A 17,905-nucleotide genomic window follows, 5' to 3' on the forward strand; every position below is an offset into this window, starting at 1 on the left:
TTAAAATTGTAAGCAGCTACTTTTCCTTCCTTCATTTCACAGGCCTAGATTAAACTGTATCATGCAGAGCCTTTCACTTGCCTTGGTACCAGTTTTCCAGTCTTGTCTGTTGTGCATTTTGGCTCTTGAAACTCTGTAATAGTTAGCAAGTTTTCTTAACCACATTCTCAGCAAGAACAAATTCAGATATGTCTAAATCAAGGTGGAATATGTTTAAACAAGACTTTGTTTTAGTTGGGGTGGAGTGTGTGTGGAAATGTGTTTGTTCTAAGGGCTTGCTGATTGGGAAATCAAGCTCTACAGGTCATTACATGACTATTTCAAGCTAACATCCCTGTAGAGAAAGATGGTGAGTAGAAACACTTTGGAAGTTCTGTCAGAGTGTTTGTTTGCCCAGTGTTACATTGAACACGTTCTATATGTTCTCTTAGTCTTTCTATTAATGTTTAAATTATTCTAGTATGCTTCCAACCAGCTGATTCTGTTTTTGAAGAGTGAGTCTTGTTGTGTTTACTCATGGTAAACTGAGGAACAAATCCCAATCATTTCAGTTAGTTTAAGCAAAGTGCAAGATATAATATGGAGAATTAATGGCACAGAAGTTAACATGTTAAAATATAAAAAGGTTTGAGTGATTTTAATTTCAGTTGTTCTGTCTGAGCATTTAAGAAAGGATGATTTGGTATTTCTAATTAAACTATAACTACTTAATGAAAACAGTTCTTTCTAAAATCCAGGCTGAAGGGTGTTGTACTAAACTGTGCCACTTTCAATTTCAGCCTGGTCCATTCTTTGTTAATATTGCTTTATTAAAATGTATTTATAGTGGGTTGAAAAAACAGTGGTGGCTTGCTTTCTGTTTCCTGCCTGGCTTCACAGATTGGTCATGTACCCATTGCAGGGTTTTATGGTTTGCACGAATCAGATTTGGACAAAGTCTTTCAGCTGCCTACAACCACCTTCATAGGAGGAAATGAGAACAGTCTGTCTCTACGAGAGATCATCAAACGGCTGGAGGTCAGTGGGACATTTTTGATTGTGATTGTTTTACTCTAACTAGAAGTGAACTTTTTTCAGCTGTCAGTCACAAACAAACCAGCAACACAGAGCACATACTATGTGTTCAGAGTGCTTTTGTCGCAAATCAAGCTCACAATTGGTTTTTCTTTTCTTGGCTTGTATTTTGGTTGCATTTTTTTGGTGACACTTCAAGGTAAGAAAAAAATTTTTAAAAAAGCAACAAGGAGGTAAAATTTTTAAAGTGCCTTGGCTTTTTTACCTGTCTTCCATCTGCTCTCAGCTGCTTGGATTCTTTTTTCAGATTTCCAGCCTTCTGAGACCTGACAGTTGCCAGATAATTTGCGCGAGTCTACATAGCTGTCTTCTCATTGTCTGTATTGCTTGATTTCAGCTGACATTTAAAAAAAGACAGGGTAAATTTTGAGAAATGACTTGAAATCTTTGCTGGTGTATCTAAGGAAAAGATTGTTAGCCTGTAAGAACAGTCATGAGTTAGGTGAAATATGTCATTCAGTTCAAGGTAGGTTTATTGGCCTACTTGGAATGTATTACTAAATGAGAATCTTACAGGTTCAAAATTTTGAAATATTACTTTGTGGAGAAAGCTTTCTGGCACAAAACCAGAATTAGTAAAATTAATTTATTTGCTTATAGGATTACTGTGAGAAAATATAGTGAAAGAGGAAGAAGACATGACAGCTTTCAGAAGAGTGATATATACAGAAAATATCATTAAAAAAAATTTTTTTTTTCATTAACTCCTAAAGCGTCTGCCCTGGTGTTTTCACATCCTAGAACACTTACTGCCAACATATTGGCTTGGAGTTTATGTTCATCAATGATGTGGAGCAGTGCCAGTGGATCCGGCAGAAGTTCGAGACACCGGGAGTGATGAAGTTTACTAATGAGGAAAAAAGGACTTTGCTGGCGAGGCTGGTGCGCTCGATGAGGTATGCTGGGCTGGTGCTGGGAAACTGCTCTGTGACTGCAGGGTGTAAGCTGGTGTGGTCTGTAAACTGCTGAGGTGGAGGTGAAGAGTCCATGTGACATCTGGAGTACAGGTGGCTGTGGTTAACCTGGCAGAGATATGAAAGTGCATGCTCTGAGTTATGCCAGGGTCTGTGAGGTGACTTTTAATATTCCGGTATCTTAAAAGACAGGTTGTGTTCTGTAACAGTAGTGCAGCCTTTAGTGGTATATCTGGCAGTGTTTGCATTGGCTTGTGGCATTAAACTGGGAAAAATAATTTCAACACACTAGTAACAAGCATCTTTGCTTTCTAGTAGCACACAAACAAAGGAAGCCATCCTAATAGCTCAAGGAAAACTTCTAGATGGGTGAAATGTTGACATGAGCATTGTTTGCCTTGCTGGGATGCTAATGGTCTCTTTGGAAAGCTGTGCCAAGATGGGACTGGATTTGTGAAGCATAATGTGATTTCAGGTCCTGGTTTTACCTCTTCCCTTTTGAGTTATGCCAAGATGTGCTGTACTGTTGCATGACCTGGCAGCAGGAGTTTTGGTCTCTGCAGTAGATGAAAGCATGCTTTGAAACAGCTTATTGATTGCTCTCATTGTGGCTGTCTGGATGGAAACATGGTGATCCCAGGGACTGAATTACCCTCTCACCCCTAGGACAAGACTATCATCTTAGGCAGAAGATTTATTACAGTTCTTACAATCAGAAACAGTTTCCATATCCTTTGATAACCTGGCAAAAGGTATTTTGGTTTTGTTGGCCTGTATTATGGCAAGATTTTTTTGTCTGATTAAAAATTACATATAAATAGAAATTAAGAAGTCACTTAATGGTCAAATGAATATTGCACTTTACTAACAAGCCCTTACTTAGTATGAACCATCTGCATTTATCTTGAGATGAGAATTTGTGTATTTATTCCTGCCTGTCTGAGCTGTGGAAAGATCTGGCTTTTGTAGTAGCATGAAGTAGCTGAAAGTTCATCTCCCAAATTCATTGTCTGCTGAAAATGGAAAACAAATTTACATAGATTTCTATTGAATTGCCTCTAGTGTGCTTTTTTCTGTGTGTCTGAAAATGATCAAGAAAAAAATCTTGGTTTTGTGGAAAACTGGTTGTGAGGTTTGTGGCTTTGTAAAGCAGATAGTCATCATTTTGCTTGAGAACACAGCTTTCAAAAGTGTTCATTCCATGTACTACGTACTTCAGGCAATTGAAAATTAATTTTAAAGTAGATTTTTCATCCTTTGTGGTGTTGGATAGATTATTAAACAAGGTGTCCTATTCTTCTCCTATAAAATACTCGTATATCTTTGAGCTACTTTGAGTATGCATTAGTAAACATGTTAGACCCTGATTGTGTATTCTGTTCTGGGCATTTGCTTAAGTCTGTGCAGGGTCAAGCATTTCTAGATTATCCCTTCTGAGAATAACCATGTTTCATAAGCCTGGCTCCTCACTGCATGTTCTTGCATGAACAAATGCAGTGACAGCTGATGAGCTGCCAGCCCTTGTGACCTCACAGTGGCATACAGGGGACTTGTAAGATTTGAACGTGAAATATTATAGTTCTGCACACTTACTGGCAGTTTACCTCAGATAATGAACTTTCTGCTTGATCAGTACTAGCTTAACTTGCAGCTGCAAAGAGGAGGAGAGCAGCGTGTACAGCCACCACTTTGATTTGCCCTGTAGGACTTGCTGTGAACCCTGCTTTCGGGTTATATAAACTGGCATAGCCCTGCAGATTTACCAAGGAATTCTGGCAGCATAGTTCAGCTGAGGGCCTGACTTGTTGCTTAGATACCTAAATTGTAAGGGTATTGATGGCTGAGGTAAGGAGAGTCTTTCGGCAACTCTTCATTTCACTGCTTTTAGGACCTAAACCTGAAGAGGAAAATACCAGCAGTCTTAAGTGAGGAATAAGCTGGGTATTAATGGACTATGGCAGTGTGACAAGTTGAGGTATTGCACAGATGATGTAACCAATACAGTCACTCTCATGAAGATGTATTTTATTTACCTTTGATATCTTCAAGCTTCACAACGTAGAATCTTTTCAGCATTTGTTAGAAGGAACTTCTTAGCCACTCGCGTTCCCTCTGGCCCAAATGCATTAAAGAACGAAAAAACACAGATTTGGCAATGATTGACATCTTTGTCCTGCAGAGATAATAGTGTCCTAGTTCTTGGCATGTTACCAACTATTACATCATACAGTCTGAGGAGCCTTGCTATTGAATAGGACCTATGAAATAGGCATTCTTTCAACTGTATTTCTATAAGATTTTAATTATGACTTCCAGAACATACAGGTTCTCTGTGTGTCGTCTTCTTCTGTAGAAGGGACTTCTTTGCTATTGCTCTGTATTCCCAGTGTTCAGAACACATTTTCTATACATGGGAAGGAGCGGAGTTTAAATTGGGAAGTTAATTTTGTCTGAGATGGACTCTTCTTCCTGCCTCAATTATTCCAAAGACCCCATAAGTACTTCTCAGGTGGAGGAGCAAAAAGACTTGATTCTCTCCATTGTTTCACTCCCAACATGTGACTTACTTCCAGAGGCCTAATAACGTGTGTACACAGGTGTTTTAAAACAGTGACATGTAATTTTATTTGATAAAAAAATGTTTGACAGTGTTTTCTACATTATCTTAGTACAAACACTTTCTTTTTTGTTTGTTTGGTTTGGTTTGGTTTTGTTTCTTTTGGGTAAAGATTTGAAGACTTCCTTGCTCGCAAGTGGTCTTCCGAAAAGAGATTTGGTTTGGAAGGATGTGAAGTTATGATTCCTGCACTGAAGACCATCATTGATAAATCCAGTGAAATGGGAATTGAATATGTTATAATGGGGATGCCTCACAGGTAATGGCAATGAACTGCCCCCTCCTCCCCAAATGGGCTTACTGTCTTAAACAAGTTTGGGGTTTTTGAATTTTATTAACAAAATTGATGTTGCACACAAGCTAGGGTAGCAAGAGTCAGTCATAGTGAGTAATGGTAGCACAGAACTGTAACAAATACCTGTCAGGGAGAGGGTAGAGGCTGCACAGGTAAATGCTACCAAACTCTTCTGTTTGCTTTGAAGCTGCAAGCAAATGTGGCAGGGGCCATGGTATCTATCCTGCTGCATAGAGTCTAGAACTGGGAAGGCTTGGCAAGGTAGTATCAAACTTACTTTTGCAGTCTGCCTTATTTGAATAATTATTAATGGCATTGATTTAAAACTGTCAAATAGCTCTAAATTCCTTGCCCATGCTCGGATAACTAGATGTCATAAAATGTCTGTGGGAATGCATTAGAGGAACTAATTTGAGGGAGGAGAAGGGTAGAATGAAGGGTTTCAGGTTTAGAAGTTTGAAGTGAACTTCTTACTAGCAAGTTTCTGACAGAGATAGCATGCTGATTTTATAAGTTTTATGCTGATAACTCTATTATTACCATTTTTGAGACATGACTATGTTTGGAATTTTCATAGAGGTAGGCTGAATGTATTGGCTAATGTAATCCGAAAGGAGCTGGAGCAGATCTTCTGTCAGTTTGATCCCAAACTTGAAGCAGCTGATGAGGTAAGATGCATCTTCAAAACATCTATATAGAGAGGTCAACATTCAGGGTAGTTTTTAGTTATATTGGTCATGATTGTTATGAAAATAGAATTATCAGCTGATGAAATGCATTGTCTTTTCTAATTTGTGGAATACAAGTCAGTGGAATTTCTTGACAAATTTAAAGGTTATACAGTGCCTCTAAAATGTAAAAGATGTTGTAGGAATGTCTGTAGGTAAGTTTCAGGCCATTTGACTGAATTCATGACTGTCCTGGTTTTGGTTAGGATAGAGAGAATTTTCTTTCTCCTAGCTGGTGTAGTGCTCAGTTTGGGATTTAGGGTGACTAAACCATGACACTAATTTCTAAACATCGTTCTTTGTTTCATATAAATGAAACGAGTATCAACATTCTGTAAATATTTATCCAGTATTGGATAGTGACACTAGGATAAGAAAGGAGCAGTGTTCCAAGTTGAAATTATGGTGTCCAACCCGTAGTGTGTACTGATGTAGAGTTACCTAGTTGCATTTTTCAGACTGAAGCACAAATTTTAGGTGAAGTCAGTCAGATGCAGATGCTATGAATACCATTTCCTGAATTGTGGCTATGTCTTGCATGTTAGGGGTCTGGGGATGTAAAATATCATCTGGGAATGTACCATGAGAGGATCAACCGAGCCACAAACAAGAAAATCACTCTGTCCCTAATGGCTAATCCTTCTCACTTGGAAGCAGTTGATCCTGTTGTGCAAGGGAAGACAAAAGCCGAACAGTTCTATCGAGGGGATACGGCAGGAAAGAAGGTAAAGACTTTTTAAAATATAGTAACTCCTGCTGGTATTTTTTCATATTATTTTAAATAAAAATAGTTGGCCAGCACTTTTATATTACAGAATCTTCTTCTCTTCCCCCTTCAAAAAAGGGATGTATCTCTTTTTGTGCTATATAAGTACTTCAAAGGTAACTTCAAGAAGTAAGCCTAAAACCTTTTCATTTGCAAACAGCAAAGGCAGCAGAGTGTTGACAAGTCTATGGATGATCCTAAAGATACAGTTCTGTTCTATAAGCACTACAGAAATATGGAGCAAAGAAATCCTCATGAGAAGTTTAAATTACAGTTTTACTTTCTAATGTATTTATGGATGTGTGTGTGTACAATCCTCCCTCTTAGGTTATGTCGATATTATTACATGGAGATGCTGCCTTTGCAGGACAAGGAGTGGTTTATGAAACATTTCATCTTAGTGACCTCCCATCCTACACCACGAATGGCACTATTCATGTTGTGGTCAATAACCAGGTAATAAGTAGAACACTTTCCAAATGCTGAATAGTTGGTAGTGGGTTTCTTTTTATTTTTGTTTGTTATTAGCTGGGTGCGTTGTCCCCTCCGTTTATTAGAACAGTTAGGATGTTTCTGAAAATGATCGTTATATCTAGCAACTCTGAATGGGTAATATTTTATCACCTGTGTGTATTTAATTTAATTTATAATTCTTAGTTGGGTTAGGTTTGGTTTGGTTTGTCTCTGGGGGAGCAAGAAAGCTAGCTAGCTAAAACAAAAAGCTGATCCTACTGCTATGTAAATTACTATTAAATGAAAACCTTAAGTGTTCAAAATGAAGTAGAGGGAGATGCCCACATTGTAATGGAGATTTCTGGAATTTTTAGATTGGCTTCACCACAGACCCCCGTATGGCCCGTTCATCTCCGTATCCTACTGACGTTGCTCGTGTAGTCAATGCTCCCATTTTTCATGTGAATGCCGATGATCCTGAAGCAGTGATGTACGTGTGCAGTGTAGCTGCAGAATGGAGGAACACGTTCAATAAAGATGTGGTGGTTGACTTGGTAAGTCGTGGTTTTCTTAACTCTTCATCCCGTGTATTATGTGCTACTCTCTTATTTTTTGTCTCTTAGAAGACCTGGTCAAGAAACGTATTTTGATTGTAATGGCCTTTAGTGTCTTCATTTAAAGTACCAAACAACTAACAGCCCCGTAAGCATCCATAAATGTTTTTATACTATAAACCTCCTACAAATCTCTCAAACTATGAAACCAGAAGATTTCACTTTACATTTTTCCTTACCAAGAGAAACAATTTTTCCCTTTGTAGGTTTGTTACCGCAGGAGAGGGCACAATGAAATGGATGAGCCGATGTTCACCCAGCCTCTAATGTACAAGCAGATTCATAAGCAGGTGCCAGTGCTGAAGAAGTATGCTGACAAACTGATTGCAGATGGGACTGTCACACTGCAGGAGTTTGAGGTACGTGACAACAGAGTTACAGGGAACCTAAGAAGCTGTCAGTAGAAAAGACACAACTGTCACTGTACTGCTGTCTGTTTAAAAACCTTCCTTTCATTGCTATGATGAGTCTTCACCCTCTGACACTTTCCAATTCAATTTGGTTTGGATTTTCATGTAAAGTAGATAGCAGTATTGTAATGAAAGGACTGAAAGTGCTGTGAAGTAATTAACACATACTGCACAGGGAAAAAAAAAAAAAAAGCTTGGGTTCTGAGATTTGTAGAAGGTGATCAGAGGTGAATATTGGTGATGGAGACATTTGTCAGCTGCTGCTCTTCATCTCTAGAATCTTGATTTAGTAGTAATACAGTATTTGAATACTTGTAGCTGTAACGGTAGCTTCATATTGACAACCTTGGCAGGGTTGTATGCAGCAAGAATGCAATAAAATCAATTTAACCTTTCTATTTTATTGCAATAATTCAACTGAGTTCAGAGATTATTTGAAATATTTTGCAAGGATGAAGTGTAGAATCTGGTGTCTGTGTTAAGCTACCTAGGTCTTTACCTTAATCTTTTTGAAAGGGAATGTGTAGAGTGCAGTTGCAACAGAGGACCTTCTGAGAAGGTGTGGCTAACTGTGACACAGTGTTGTAGATCAATAAAAAAACAGTTTGTGTAGGTGCATTCTGTTATCCCCAGGAATGATCACAGCTTATGTGGAACTTGCTATCCTGAATCATCATTGTAAGAGTGTGCTGGTAGTGGTGTGGGCTTTGGTGACTGGATCCAGCATGGATGTTTTGCTGTATGGGCTGAGTTCAACACTCCTTTTAATTACCTTAAAGATTAGCTAGATCAGTAACATGAGTATGGTTTTGGATTGAAACATAAATATTGTAGAGGGATTCTGCCTCTACAGAGCATGGCTTTGTAACTCTTGCCATTGATAGGTGTGGCCAGTGGATTCCTAGCTAAACTCTCCTAGCTTCCTTGGAAGTTTTTTTTCTGGTGGCTTCTATATAGTGAAGTATGAGGGCTGGATAATGCTCATCTTAGAAGTATGATTGTAAATTATATGTGGTACGTGAGTTCTCTCTCATTCTAGAGTACTGCTTGCCAATCCAACTCTTCGTACTGTAACCCATGTCTAAGTTATTTCCATAACTGTGGGTAAGCATGTTTCTAAAAGGTCATTTGATCCTAGATAAAATGAAGTTGTTTCTTTGCATAATTGCAACTGATTTTCTTTCAGAGTTAAATAACTGTTTTATACTGAATGGTAGGTGTCATCTGTAAGATACCAAAATGGTATGTTTATCCATTTAAAAAAGAAAGTTTTGTTCCACAGGAAGAAATTGCGAAGTACGATAGAATATGTGAAGAAGCATATACGAGGTCTAAGGATAACAAGATCCTACATATCAAGCACTGGCTTGACTCACCTTGGCCTGGTAAGAAGTATCATTTCACTTGTCCTGGTGTTCGTATTATTTTGGCTTTACTTTGAGTCCATGTTCTAGGACTCTTTAAATGTTGGGTTTTTTTATCAGATGGTGTTCATTTAAAATAAAATGTGACCTTTGTTTTGGCCCTGTTAATAGGAGATAAAACATTCTGCCAGACCTACTTGAAAGATGTGCTTTTCCTAACATGCCGAGTAAGGTGTGACTTTGAAAAAGTTTAGCAGAGAAGTGTTTTTCCTGTGATGTTAGCTCTCTGTGCCTTCAGGAAGACACTGTATGTCTCTTGCCCCTTTTCTTTTTTTGAGAATCGATTGCCTTTTATTGGCTGCCTCTGCTCACACAGTTGGACTTGACACGGAGTGAAAGCAGAAACAAAACAGATAGTTGTGTGCCTATAAGAACAAGTTCTGTTGTCATGTAGACAGTCAAAATGATTGTTTCTCCCAGTGAAAAGTGAAGAACTAGGTTTGGCTGCTGCTTAGAATGTCTTTTAAGAGTTGTGAGTTTTTAAATATAATGTAAATTGTGTAGGTATCTCTTAATGGCGCCTTGAATGTCTCACCAAGTCTTTTACTTCCAGGATTCTTTAACGTGGATGGAGAACCCAAGAGCATGTCTTGTCCTCCAACTGGCATTTCAGAGGACCTGCTGACTCACATTGGCAATGTAGCTAGTTCAGTACCAGTTAAAGACTTCAAAATACACGCAGGTCAGCTGGAGTTCTGTTTCTCCTGGTGGCTGTGTTTCTTGCTTAGATTTGTATTTCTGCACACCACTTGCTGTTGGGCCATTTCCCAAAGAGGAAAATGCCTCTGACTTTTATTTTAACTCATCTAACCTATGGGCAAGGAGAATGTGACATTTAAGGTCCTGCTGCTTGTTCTCAGCATAATGTTCTTTCAGTATCATGCCACTTCTGTTCTCTACCTCGTTAAAACAGATTTTCCTCTGGGGGAGGTAAAAGTCTCTTTGTAACAGTAAGTTAGTACCTCCTTTCATTCTTCAAGTCCTTGTGGAAAATACTGCCGCTATGCAGCACGTTTGTGGGACTTACTGTGAAGTATGGCACCCATCTCAGGAAGCTCTATTAATGTCTTTTTAGTGCTAAAACTAGTGGTAATTTGAGGTCCACTTTAAACACTTTTTTTGTAGTTAGATAACTTTCTACTCAGGGATATAGCTTGGTCTTTTCAGACCTGGCAACATTGATAATGTACTATGAACCTAGTTTTAGTGCAGCTGAATGGATTGTGTGTGGGCAAATTCAGCTGTGGTTTTCCTTTCAGCTTACCATGTAGTGCTGGTGATAGCACAAATGTAGCATTTTCACAAAAACTCTTGGCTTTTGGTCTGAAGAGATTCAATTCGGAATTTGGCATCTATTACAGTAGGAAGTGAATGGTGCCTATCTTGCTGGGGAGCACCTGGCACTGTGACAAAGTTCTGAGTTAATTCTTTTACTCCCAGGCCAGGTTGCAATCTAGCAGCTCTGTGGGGAGCGATAATATGTTTGTTCCAGGGGGAAACATGGAGATGCTTTGTTTAGAGCTCTTTTTTATTTTATTGCTGGTGTGTTGGAATGCACTTAGCCAATTTTGCCTCCTGACCATAGGTAAAATCTCTAGATAATCTTTCTTCTCCAGTCATCCATCAAGGAATAAAATGTGTCTGCTGTGCATGTTCTATGATTTTGTGGTGTTTTGGGAAAACTAAACACTGTTAAAAGTAATGATGATAGGGCATTTCCAGTTACCAATTGCAAGTTTGTTAAGCAGATACAATTAATAAATGAACTTTAAAACTCTTCTGTCTATTCATTCACTTTGTTTTGACACTGATAAATTTGAAATTATAGTTAGCCAATAAGATGTCTTATTAGACATTCTAATTAAAAAAGGTAGTCTTTCTTTAGAAACTTGATCAGTATTGACACTAACACTTGCCATTACGTAAAGTAGATTTATAGTTCAAAGCCAACCAGTCTGCTAGCTTATCTTATCTTACCGAATCTTTACTATATTCTAAAGAGAAAACTCAAGGTTGGGGGTTTGGGTTTTTTACTGACTTTTAATGATAGAATAGTTTTATGTGGAAAGAAATTGGTGATTATTTTTTTTTTAGTGAAAATGAGGAAAGTAACAAAGGGAATGATGGGAAAATCTCACATAGGACATCTTGCCAAAAGCATCAGTGCAGATGTGAAGATAAGAGAGTGTGTTCAGTGTCACTTGACACCATGCTGATAGCCTCAAAGCTGGAAGCACATGTGTGCAGCTTGGAGTTTTATTCTCTTTAAAAGTCATGGTGTTGCACCTTGTGTCTTGGCTTACCAATTTATAAAATCTTCAGTGTCAAAAACAAAAATCAACCCAAAAAACCACCAAAACCCAAACAAAACAAACCAGCTTTTCGTTACCAACTGAAAATCTGGTGGCAGCTGCTACAACTTCCTGTTTACATGATACTCATAGTATTGATTAATCTGGCCTGTTTCTCTTTGCAACATCCCCAGAAGTGCAACAAGACAAATGCCAAGAAAAAATGAGAGAGTGGAGGAGAGCAGAAAAAAAGTTGTGAACCCAATAGCTGATATTTTCAGTGTCTCATAAAACAGTAGTTGGTGTTAGGGGTGTGAAAATAGATCTTTCAGAAGTAGTTCACTGTGAGTCTTTTTACTTGTCCTCAGTACTTTCTGAGGACAGGAAGATTGTAAGCCAATCTTACATCCTTCCTCTGAAAAAAGTTAGGAACGTTATGCAACCCACTGCCTGGGAAACAAGTTGTTTGACTGTGCTAGCAGTCTGGTTCTAGAAGAACAGTTTATAGACCCCATTAGGATCTGTGTTTAGCTTTGCCTGTGGGGAAGGAGAAGGGTGTATGTAATTGAATAGAAAATATCTCTGAATTAGGTCTATTGATTTCTGATCTCTATTCAAACATAGGACTCTCTCGGATTTTGAGAGCCCGCCTGGAAATGACCAAAAACAGGGTTGTTGACTGGGCTTTAGCAGAATACATGGCTTTTGGCTCTTTTCTGAAAGAAGGGATCCATGTCCGACTAAGTGGACAGGATGTGGAGAGGGGTACTTTTAGGTGAGTACTGAGAACTGTTAAATGCTGTCCCATATTTAAACACCTTCCTGATTTGTTTGGGGTTTATTTTTTAATGATATGGTCTCCTGCAGGGAACAGGAATATTCTGGCAGTCAAGAATAAATGAATCTACTGTGTCTCTATAAACAGCTCTTTAAAGAATTGTATTTAAGACAGATCAAATGTTCCTCGATATTTGTTTTCTTCTCTTGCTGAAAAGCAGAAGTCTTTTTTTGCACCCTGCTTTTTAACTAAAGATTCAGTTGCAATCCATCTAGTTGCTGTGAGAAGTAAAAGAAGGGTATTTGCTGCTGCAGATTCTGAAGTCTGTTAAATACCGTTCCAGTGGTGGCTCCTTGGAACTCGGATATCCTGTGAGCAAACACATTGCCAGTTGGCAAGACTTTTTTTGAAAGTGAAACAAGATCCTTTGTACTGAGGATTTTAATGGCTAGGGAGCATGAATGAACACAGAATCAGATCGCTTGGTAAAAATATGTACAGTTCTGCTGCCTTACCTGATTCTCCATGGAGTGGAATGTTAATGATGTATTTAATTGAAGCCTTTGATGCGAAGCCCATTGCTGGGGGTGAATGAACTAGCAGCTGCACTGTGCTTCATTGTGAATGCTTGCAGAAAAAAAGAGATAAATCTTGGTGCCTGCCTTCTCTGGTGCAGTGTTCTGTTCCTGTGCTGAGCTTCATTCGGTATCTAGTCTGAGCTTTCTTTTGTTTGCTCCCATTCTAATGGCAGTTTAACAGAATCCTTCAGACATAGACCTGAAAACAAAACTGAATATGGTGGCATTCCCCTTGCCCCAGACCTGATTCACATGTAGTCATCTCAGATGAGTGCTTAATCATGGCTGGCACACACCTATGGGCTTGAGAATTACGAATTTTGGTATTCTCAGTTCATTTAGTGGTGGAAGAGGATTTTCCAGAACTATTGTCTAAATTTTCTTGATATCTGTTTAAGCAAAAAGTAATTGTTGTACTCACAGCAGAAGAAACATATTCAATTAAAGAGCTGTTGAGACTGATGAGGGCTAGCTAAGGATTCCTTGGCTTCTGGATTTTATCATTCAGTCTTTCAGAAAGGGAGTAAAAAGACATTCAAATAAATTCTTGCAAAGTTCAGGACTGAAGCTGGCAGCACTGCACGTGATTGATTTATGGTGAGCTGGTTCTGCTTGAACTCTAGGATTTTAGTTTACCTGATGAATAGTGGGATCTGCACAGTACTAGTTACAGTGTGATTATTTTTGTTATGAATGTGATAGGGCAGTTGAACAATAAAAGGTGAGATTAAAAAGATGCTTTGGACCTGAGGAATTCAGAGAATATTCAACTATTCTGTTGAACAGAAGACAACAATGTAGCAATGTGTAAGACTTAACTTTTTATAGTGTATTCAGGCTCATTTCATCAGAGGAATGAGTAGAGAAGTTAGATGTGCTTGTGCCACAACTTATGAGGTACTGCAGTTCTCAGTAAAGTTGCTTTTCTACCAGCTGTGGTTTGGTTTGTCATTTAAAAAAGGTGAGGAACTTCCCTAACCACTGAAAATATTTGCAAGTACTGGTGCATTTTTATCAGAAAATATATGTTATTCTCTCTACTGAGAAGACCCTTCCTCACCCCCAAAAATCCTTGAAGTACATAACGCCTCAAATCTCTGGAACTAATTGAAGAGGGAGTATCAGCTAGAATTTGAGAAAAATTGAAGATATTGTTTTGCCATAACGAAAACAATATGATGGGAATGCTTTGTTTTGGAGCTTCTGAAGTGCTGTCTTGAAAGTAGCACTTTGTGTCGGTATTTGGTGTGATGACTTGCTTTCCTCCAATTTCAGTACTCCCACGTTATCAATAGGCAGAAGCTAGATAAAGCTGCATGGGCCCCATCTCGTCTTGAGAAGGGAAGGAGGAGGGAGAGACTTGATTCTGTGCTGGTTTGGTGTCAGTAAACCTGACAACCACGCAACAGCAAAGTGATTTGCATGTCTGTAATTCTGGCTGTCCATCTATGCTCACTGCAGTCACCTTGTGCTGAGGAAACACACAACTTCATGCTCAAGAAGCTTATCACCTAGCTAGGCCTTCTATCCCTGTCTGGATGACAGAAATAAAATGACAGTGGCAAAAATTATTTCTGCCAAACAGCTGTCTGGTGTTTGTACATTCCCCTGTGTACCTCCCTCCCTGTGACGTTCTTCAGAGATTCTGCCTTTTCCTGGCCTTTCAGTGTTGATTTCTAAATACACTTCAGAGCTCTGTTGCTAGCATTCCTTATAGCAGAGGGAGGTACGAAAAGATTCAGTCTTCAGCTCTGGGTTGGCAGCTGTACAACACGCAGTAGTTGCTACTGGTATAACTGTCCTTATGCCAGCAGTTGTAAAGTTGGACATATCGGTGTGATTCACTCAGTTAGTCTGCTCAGAGACTTTAATGGATTACAGTAATTACTTCAGTCATCTCTGTTTTGGTAGCGTTCCTTGGTGCCCCATTGTAATGCTGATTAATGGTGTTCTAAAGGACTGTGAGCAGTGCGTGCTGAGTGGAAATACCGGCAAAGAGGGTACAACTGCTTCAAGTCTTGGTGCTGAGGCTAGGCTAGAGCAAATGTTTGCACAAAAGACAAACAACAGTTGTTTTGAGGAAAAGATTAATAGAATTTGCCAGGGAGGCAGAGCAAAATGGTTTCAATAACAAATTTTATTTTAGTTTATTTTTACTTTAATCAATCTATTTTACAGCCACAACCCTCACACCCCTTCCCTTCTCCCGGTGGCAACTTCTACTAATGATGAGGTAGTTTCAGTTCCCATGAGTGCTTAAAAACAAGCCTGGATAGTCAGTAAAAGTTATCAGAATGCAGTAATTGTATTTAGGTGTGATGGTATTGCTGGGTTTCAACCAAACCAGGTGGTTGAGTAAAAAAATAGTTGTGTTGCTTGCATGCTCTCTAGAACATGGGTTTGAAAACAGCTCTGTCAAACCCCGCTATTAAGTTTCTTTCAATACCTGTTTGCAGCCATCGTCATCATGTGCTTCATGATCAAGAAGTTGACAAGAGAACGTGTGTTCCCATGAATCACCTCTGGGAGCAGCAGGCCCCCTACACTGTGTGCAACAGCTCCCTCTCCGAATATGGCGTCTTAGGTATGTCTCGGGGTACCTGTCTGACAGATCTGGTTATGTTTTAGTAAGTCTCAAACGAGATGTAGGAACTGATGACTGCTAATTAAGAGGACTTTTTTTCCCCATTATGCTTTAATGTGGTTAAGCCTCCTGGCTACAAGGTTTAACTTTGTTGCCTGAGTTTGCCAAGCCTCAAACCAAACGTAAGTCTCCTAGAAATAACAGTTAAAAATGAACAAACTGCCGTAGTTATATTTTGATATCACGACACTCAGAGCAGTTTTGTGTCAGGTGGGAGCCAGGAATTGCAGAACAGGGGCCTAAAATCCAATCAGAATGCCTAAACTGATTTCACCCCACCTTACCCTCTGGGGAAAAAAAAAAAGTAGCCATACCAAGAGATTTGATTAAATTTACTGTTTATTGTAAGGTTTGTCCTTAGTTGTCTTATCTTGAAGGATTTTGAAAAACTCATTATAAAATTTAAGCCAAACTCTCGTTGGGGGTTTTTTTCCTACAGTGTGTTACAATGCGTTGCATGTTTAATGTATAGGTCGGTGGTAACATTTTAGTATAAATTAAAAATCAGGGAGGAAAATGTCAAACAGGTACTTCTGTGTAGTTTTGTTTCTTTTTTGTTTGTGTTTGCTTTAGTTTTTGAGCATGTGGCCTGCGGTATCAGGCATGTGAATTTGCAGGTTTCCGTGTGCTTGCAGCACAAAACACCTGCACTCTGCAAATGTTATGCTTGTTTGTTTAGGCTGCTTAGAACGAGGTTGTATGTCAAAACTTTAAACTGTGAGACTTCAGCAGCTTTTGATGGAAAAGTCTGATTTTATTCCAGAAATTACACCTCAGGAGGTCTAGGAAGCCTGGTGTTGACATGTATGAGGGGCAATTTTATCGCCACAGCAGTTCTATAAAAATTAACCATGGACTATCTTCCTTTCTCTTTCTGGATATCATCCAGCTCACTATTGCTCTTCCTTCTTCCCACTGTGAAATTTGATTTAATACTGCAAACAATAGGGCAAAATATGGAGGGGAGGGCGGTTCATACACGAAAGTACCATTTCTGTATGCTTCTGCCTCAGTAGATGTGCCAAGTTCTTAAAAACTAACAGTATTGATATTTTTAATTGTTAAGAACTTAAAATCCATCATGTCTGAGATTTGTTTTTTAACGGTAAATGAGTGTTTTTTTTAAAAAAACTAAAAATGTTTCTACATTGAAGTGATTTTGTATTTAAAATACATAAATTGCTAGCTTTTAGGTATCAACTTTCTCGGACATGTTTTGTTTTGGGTTTAGTATCCATAGAGAGACAGTGTTGGGATGAGCAGCAGTGTGTGAACATGTCTCTTCCAGTTAAGCATCTCAGTTGGAGGAGCTATTAGAATTGTTACCTGTGTGGCTGGTAACATCAGCGGGTCTCCTTCATATGTGGAACAGTAAGTGAACATTTGCATTTCAAGAAGTTGATTCTTCAGGAGTAGCAAGACCCCCAAAACCTTTATTTTCTCTAACTGCTGTTTCTATTATGTAAGCCTATTACAAGGAGCGGTTTGGAATTAGTGCACTCAAGTATTTGGTGGCAGGGTTGTGAGAGGATACAAAGGGAAAAAAAGTTATTAATTTATGACCGTGTTTAACATGCGACACCTCAGCAGCATTTTGGGAATTCCCTTAGTTTCTTTGAGCTGGAGCTAAGTGGAAATGGATTGAACAGGCCAGTGTGGTAAAACTGCAGCTTATTTCCTTGGCAGGTACATAAACCAAGAGCTGGCATCTGTGCAGAGCTGTGAGCTTTGCACCCAGTTACTGTGAGGCGGTTAGGAACACCTGGGGTGTAACTGCTTCATTAAAGTGATACTCTGACAAGATTGATTTCACTTCAGAAATAAAACAAACACAATCTTGTTAACTTGTAGTCCAAACAACTGCTCGTGCTTTGTATACAGGGAGCTGTGGAATGTGTGTACTGTGGCATTAAATCAGAGTGTTTAAGAACCTCTGATAATCTTGTTTACCTGTGTCTACTATTTTATCTATATCCAGATTATTACATTTTAATTGTGCATCTGCTCACTTAGATACTCATTATCCCTTTTACTGAAACTGAATGTCTGTGAGTCTAAGTGCTGGCTGTGTGAAGTCAATTAGACAAAGAAGTTTATTTGGTGATAGAGATAGAAAAGCAGAAGTGACTTACAGTCTGTCCATGCCACCTCTTCAGCATTTTTTAAATACTTGAAAGGGTCTGTCTTTCATTACTGCCCGCAGAAAGATTTGTGTAGTGTTGATTCTCCATCCATCCTCTCTATCCCTCTCCTTTGAGGGGTTTTGGGCTGTAACATCCAGGCCAGATAGACTTGGAACTTCTTTTTTTTTTTTTGCAA

At 38.9% G+C, this 17,905-nt stretch overlaps 1 protein-coding gene across 2 annotated transcripts in view; it reads left to right on the forward strand.

Annotated features, from left to right (window-relative positions):
- The window catches only part of OGDHL (oxoglutarate dehydrogenase L), a gene marked incomplete at both ends in the record, with an annotated part of 44,785 nt that overhangs the window by 12,062 nt on the left and 14,818 nt on the right, over nucleotides 1–17,905 (forward strand). For both annotated transcript variants that reach the window (XM_084265058.1, XM_084265059.1), the window contains 12 exons: nucleotides 902–1,017; nucleotides 1,816–1,970; nucleotides 4,718–4,864; nucleotides 5,478–5,568; nucleotides 6,174–6,353; nucleotides 6,722–6,850; nucleotides 7,222–7,401; nucleotides 7,668–7,820; nucleotides 9,154–9,256; nucleotides 9,849–9,977; nucleotides 12,211–12,361; nucleotides 15,399–15,526. In XM_084265058.1, coding sequence (XP_084121184.1) covers nucleotides 902–1,017; nucleotides 1,816–1,970; nucleotides 4,718–4,864; nucleotides 5,478–5,568; nucleotides 6,174–6,353; nucleotides 6,722–6,850; nucleotides 7,222–7,401; nucleotides 7,668–7,820; nucleotides 9,154–9,256; nucleotides 9,849–9,977; nucleotides 12,211–12,361; nucleotides 15,399–15,526 — 1,662 coding nt within the window. The remainder of the gene's footprint in view (nucleotides 1–901; nucleotides 1,018–1,815; nucleotides 1,971–4,717; nucleotides 4,865–5,477; nucleotides 5,569–6,173; nucleotides 6,354–6,721; nucleotides 6,851–7,221; nucleotides 7,402–7,667; nucleotides 7,821–9,153; nucleotides 9,257–9,848; nucleotides 9,978–12,210; nucleotides 12,362–15,398; nucleotides 15,527–17,905) is intronic.

This window comes from Gallinula chloropus, assembly GCF_964237585.1.
Source record: "Gallinula chloropus genome assembly, chromosome: 5".
Lineage (NCBI taxonomy): Eukaryota > Metazoa > Chordata > Aves > Gruiformes > Rallidae > Gallinula > Gallinula chloropus.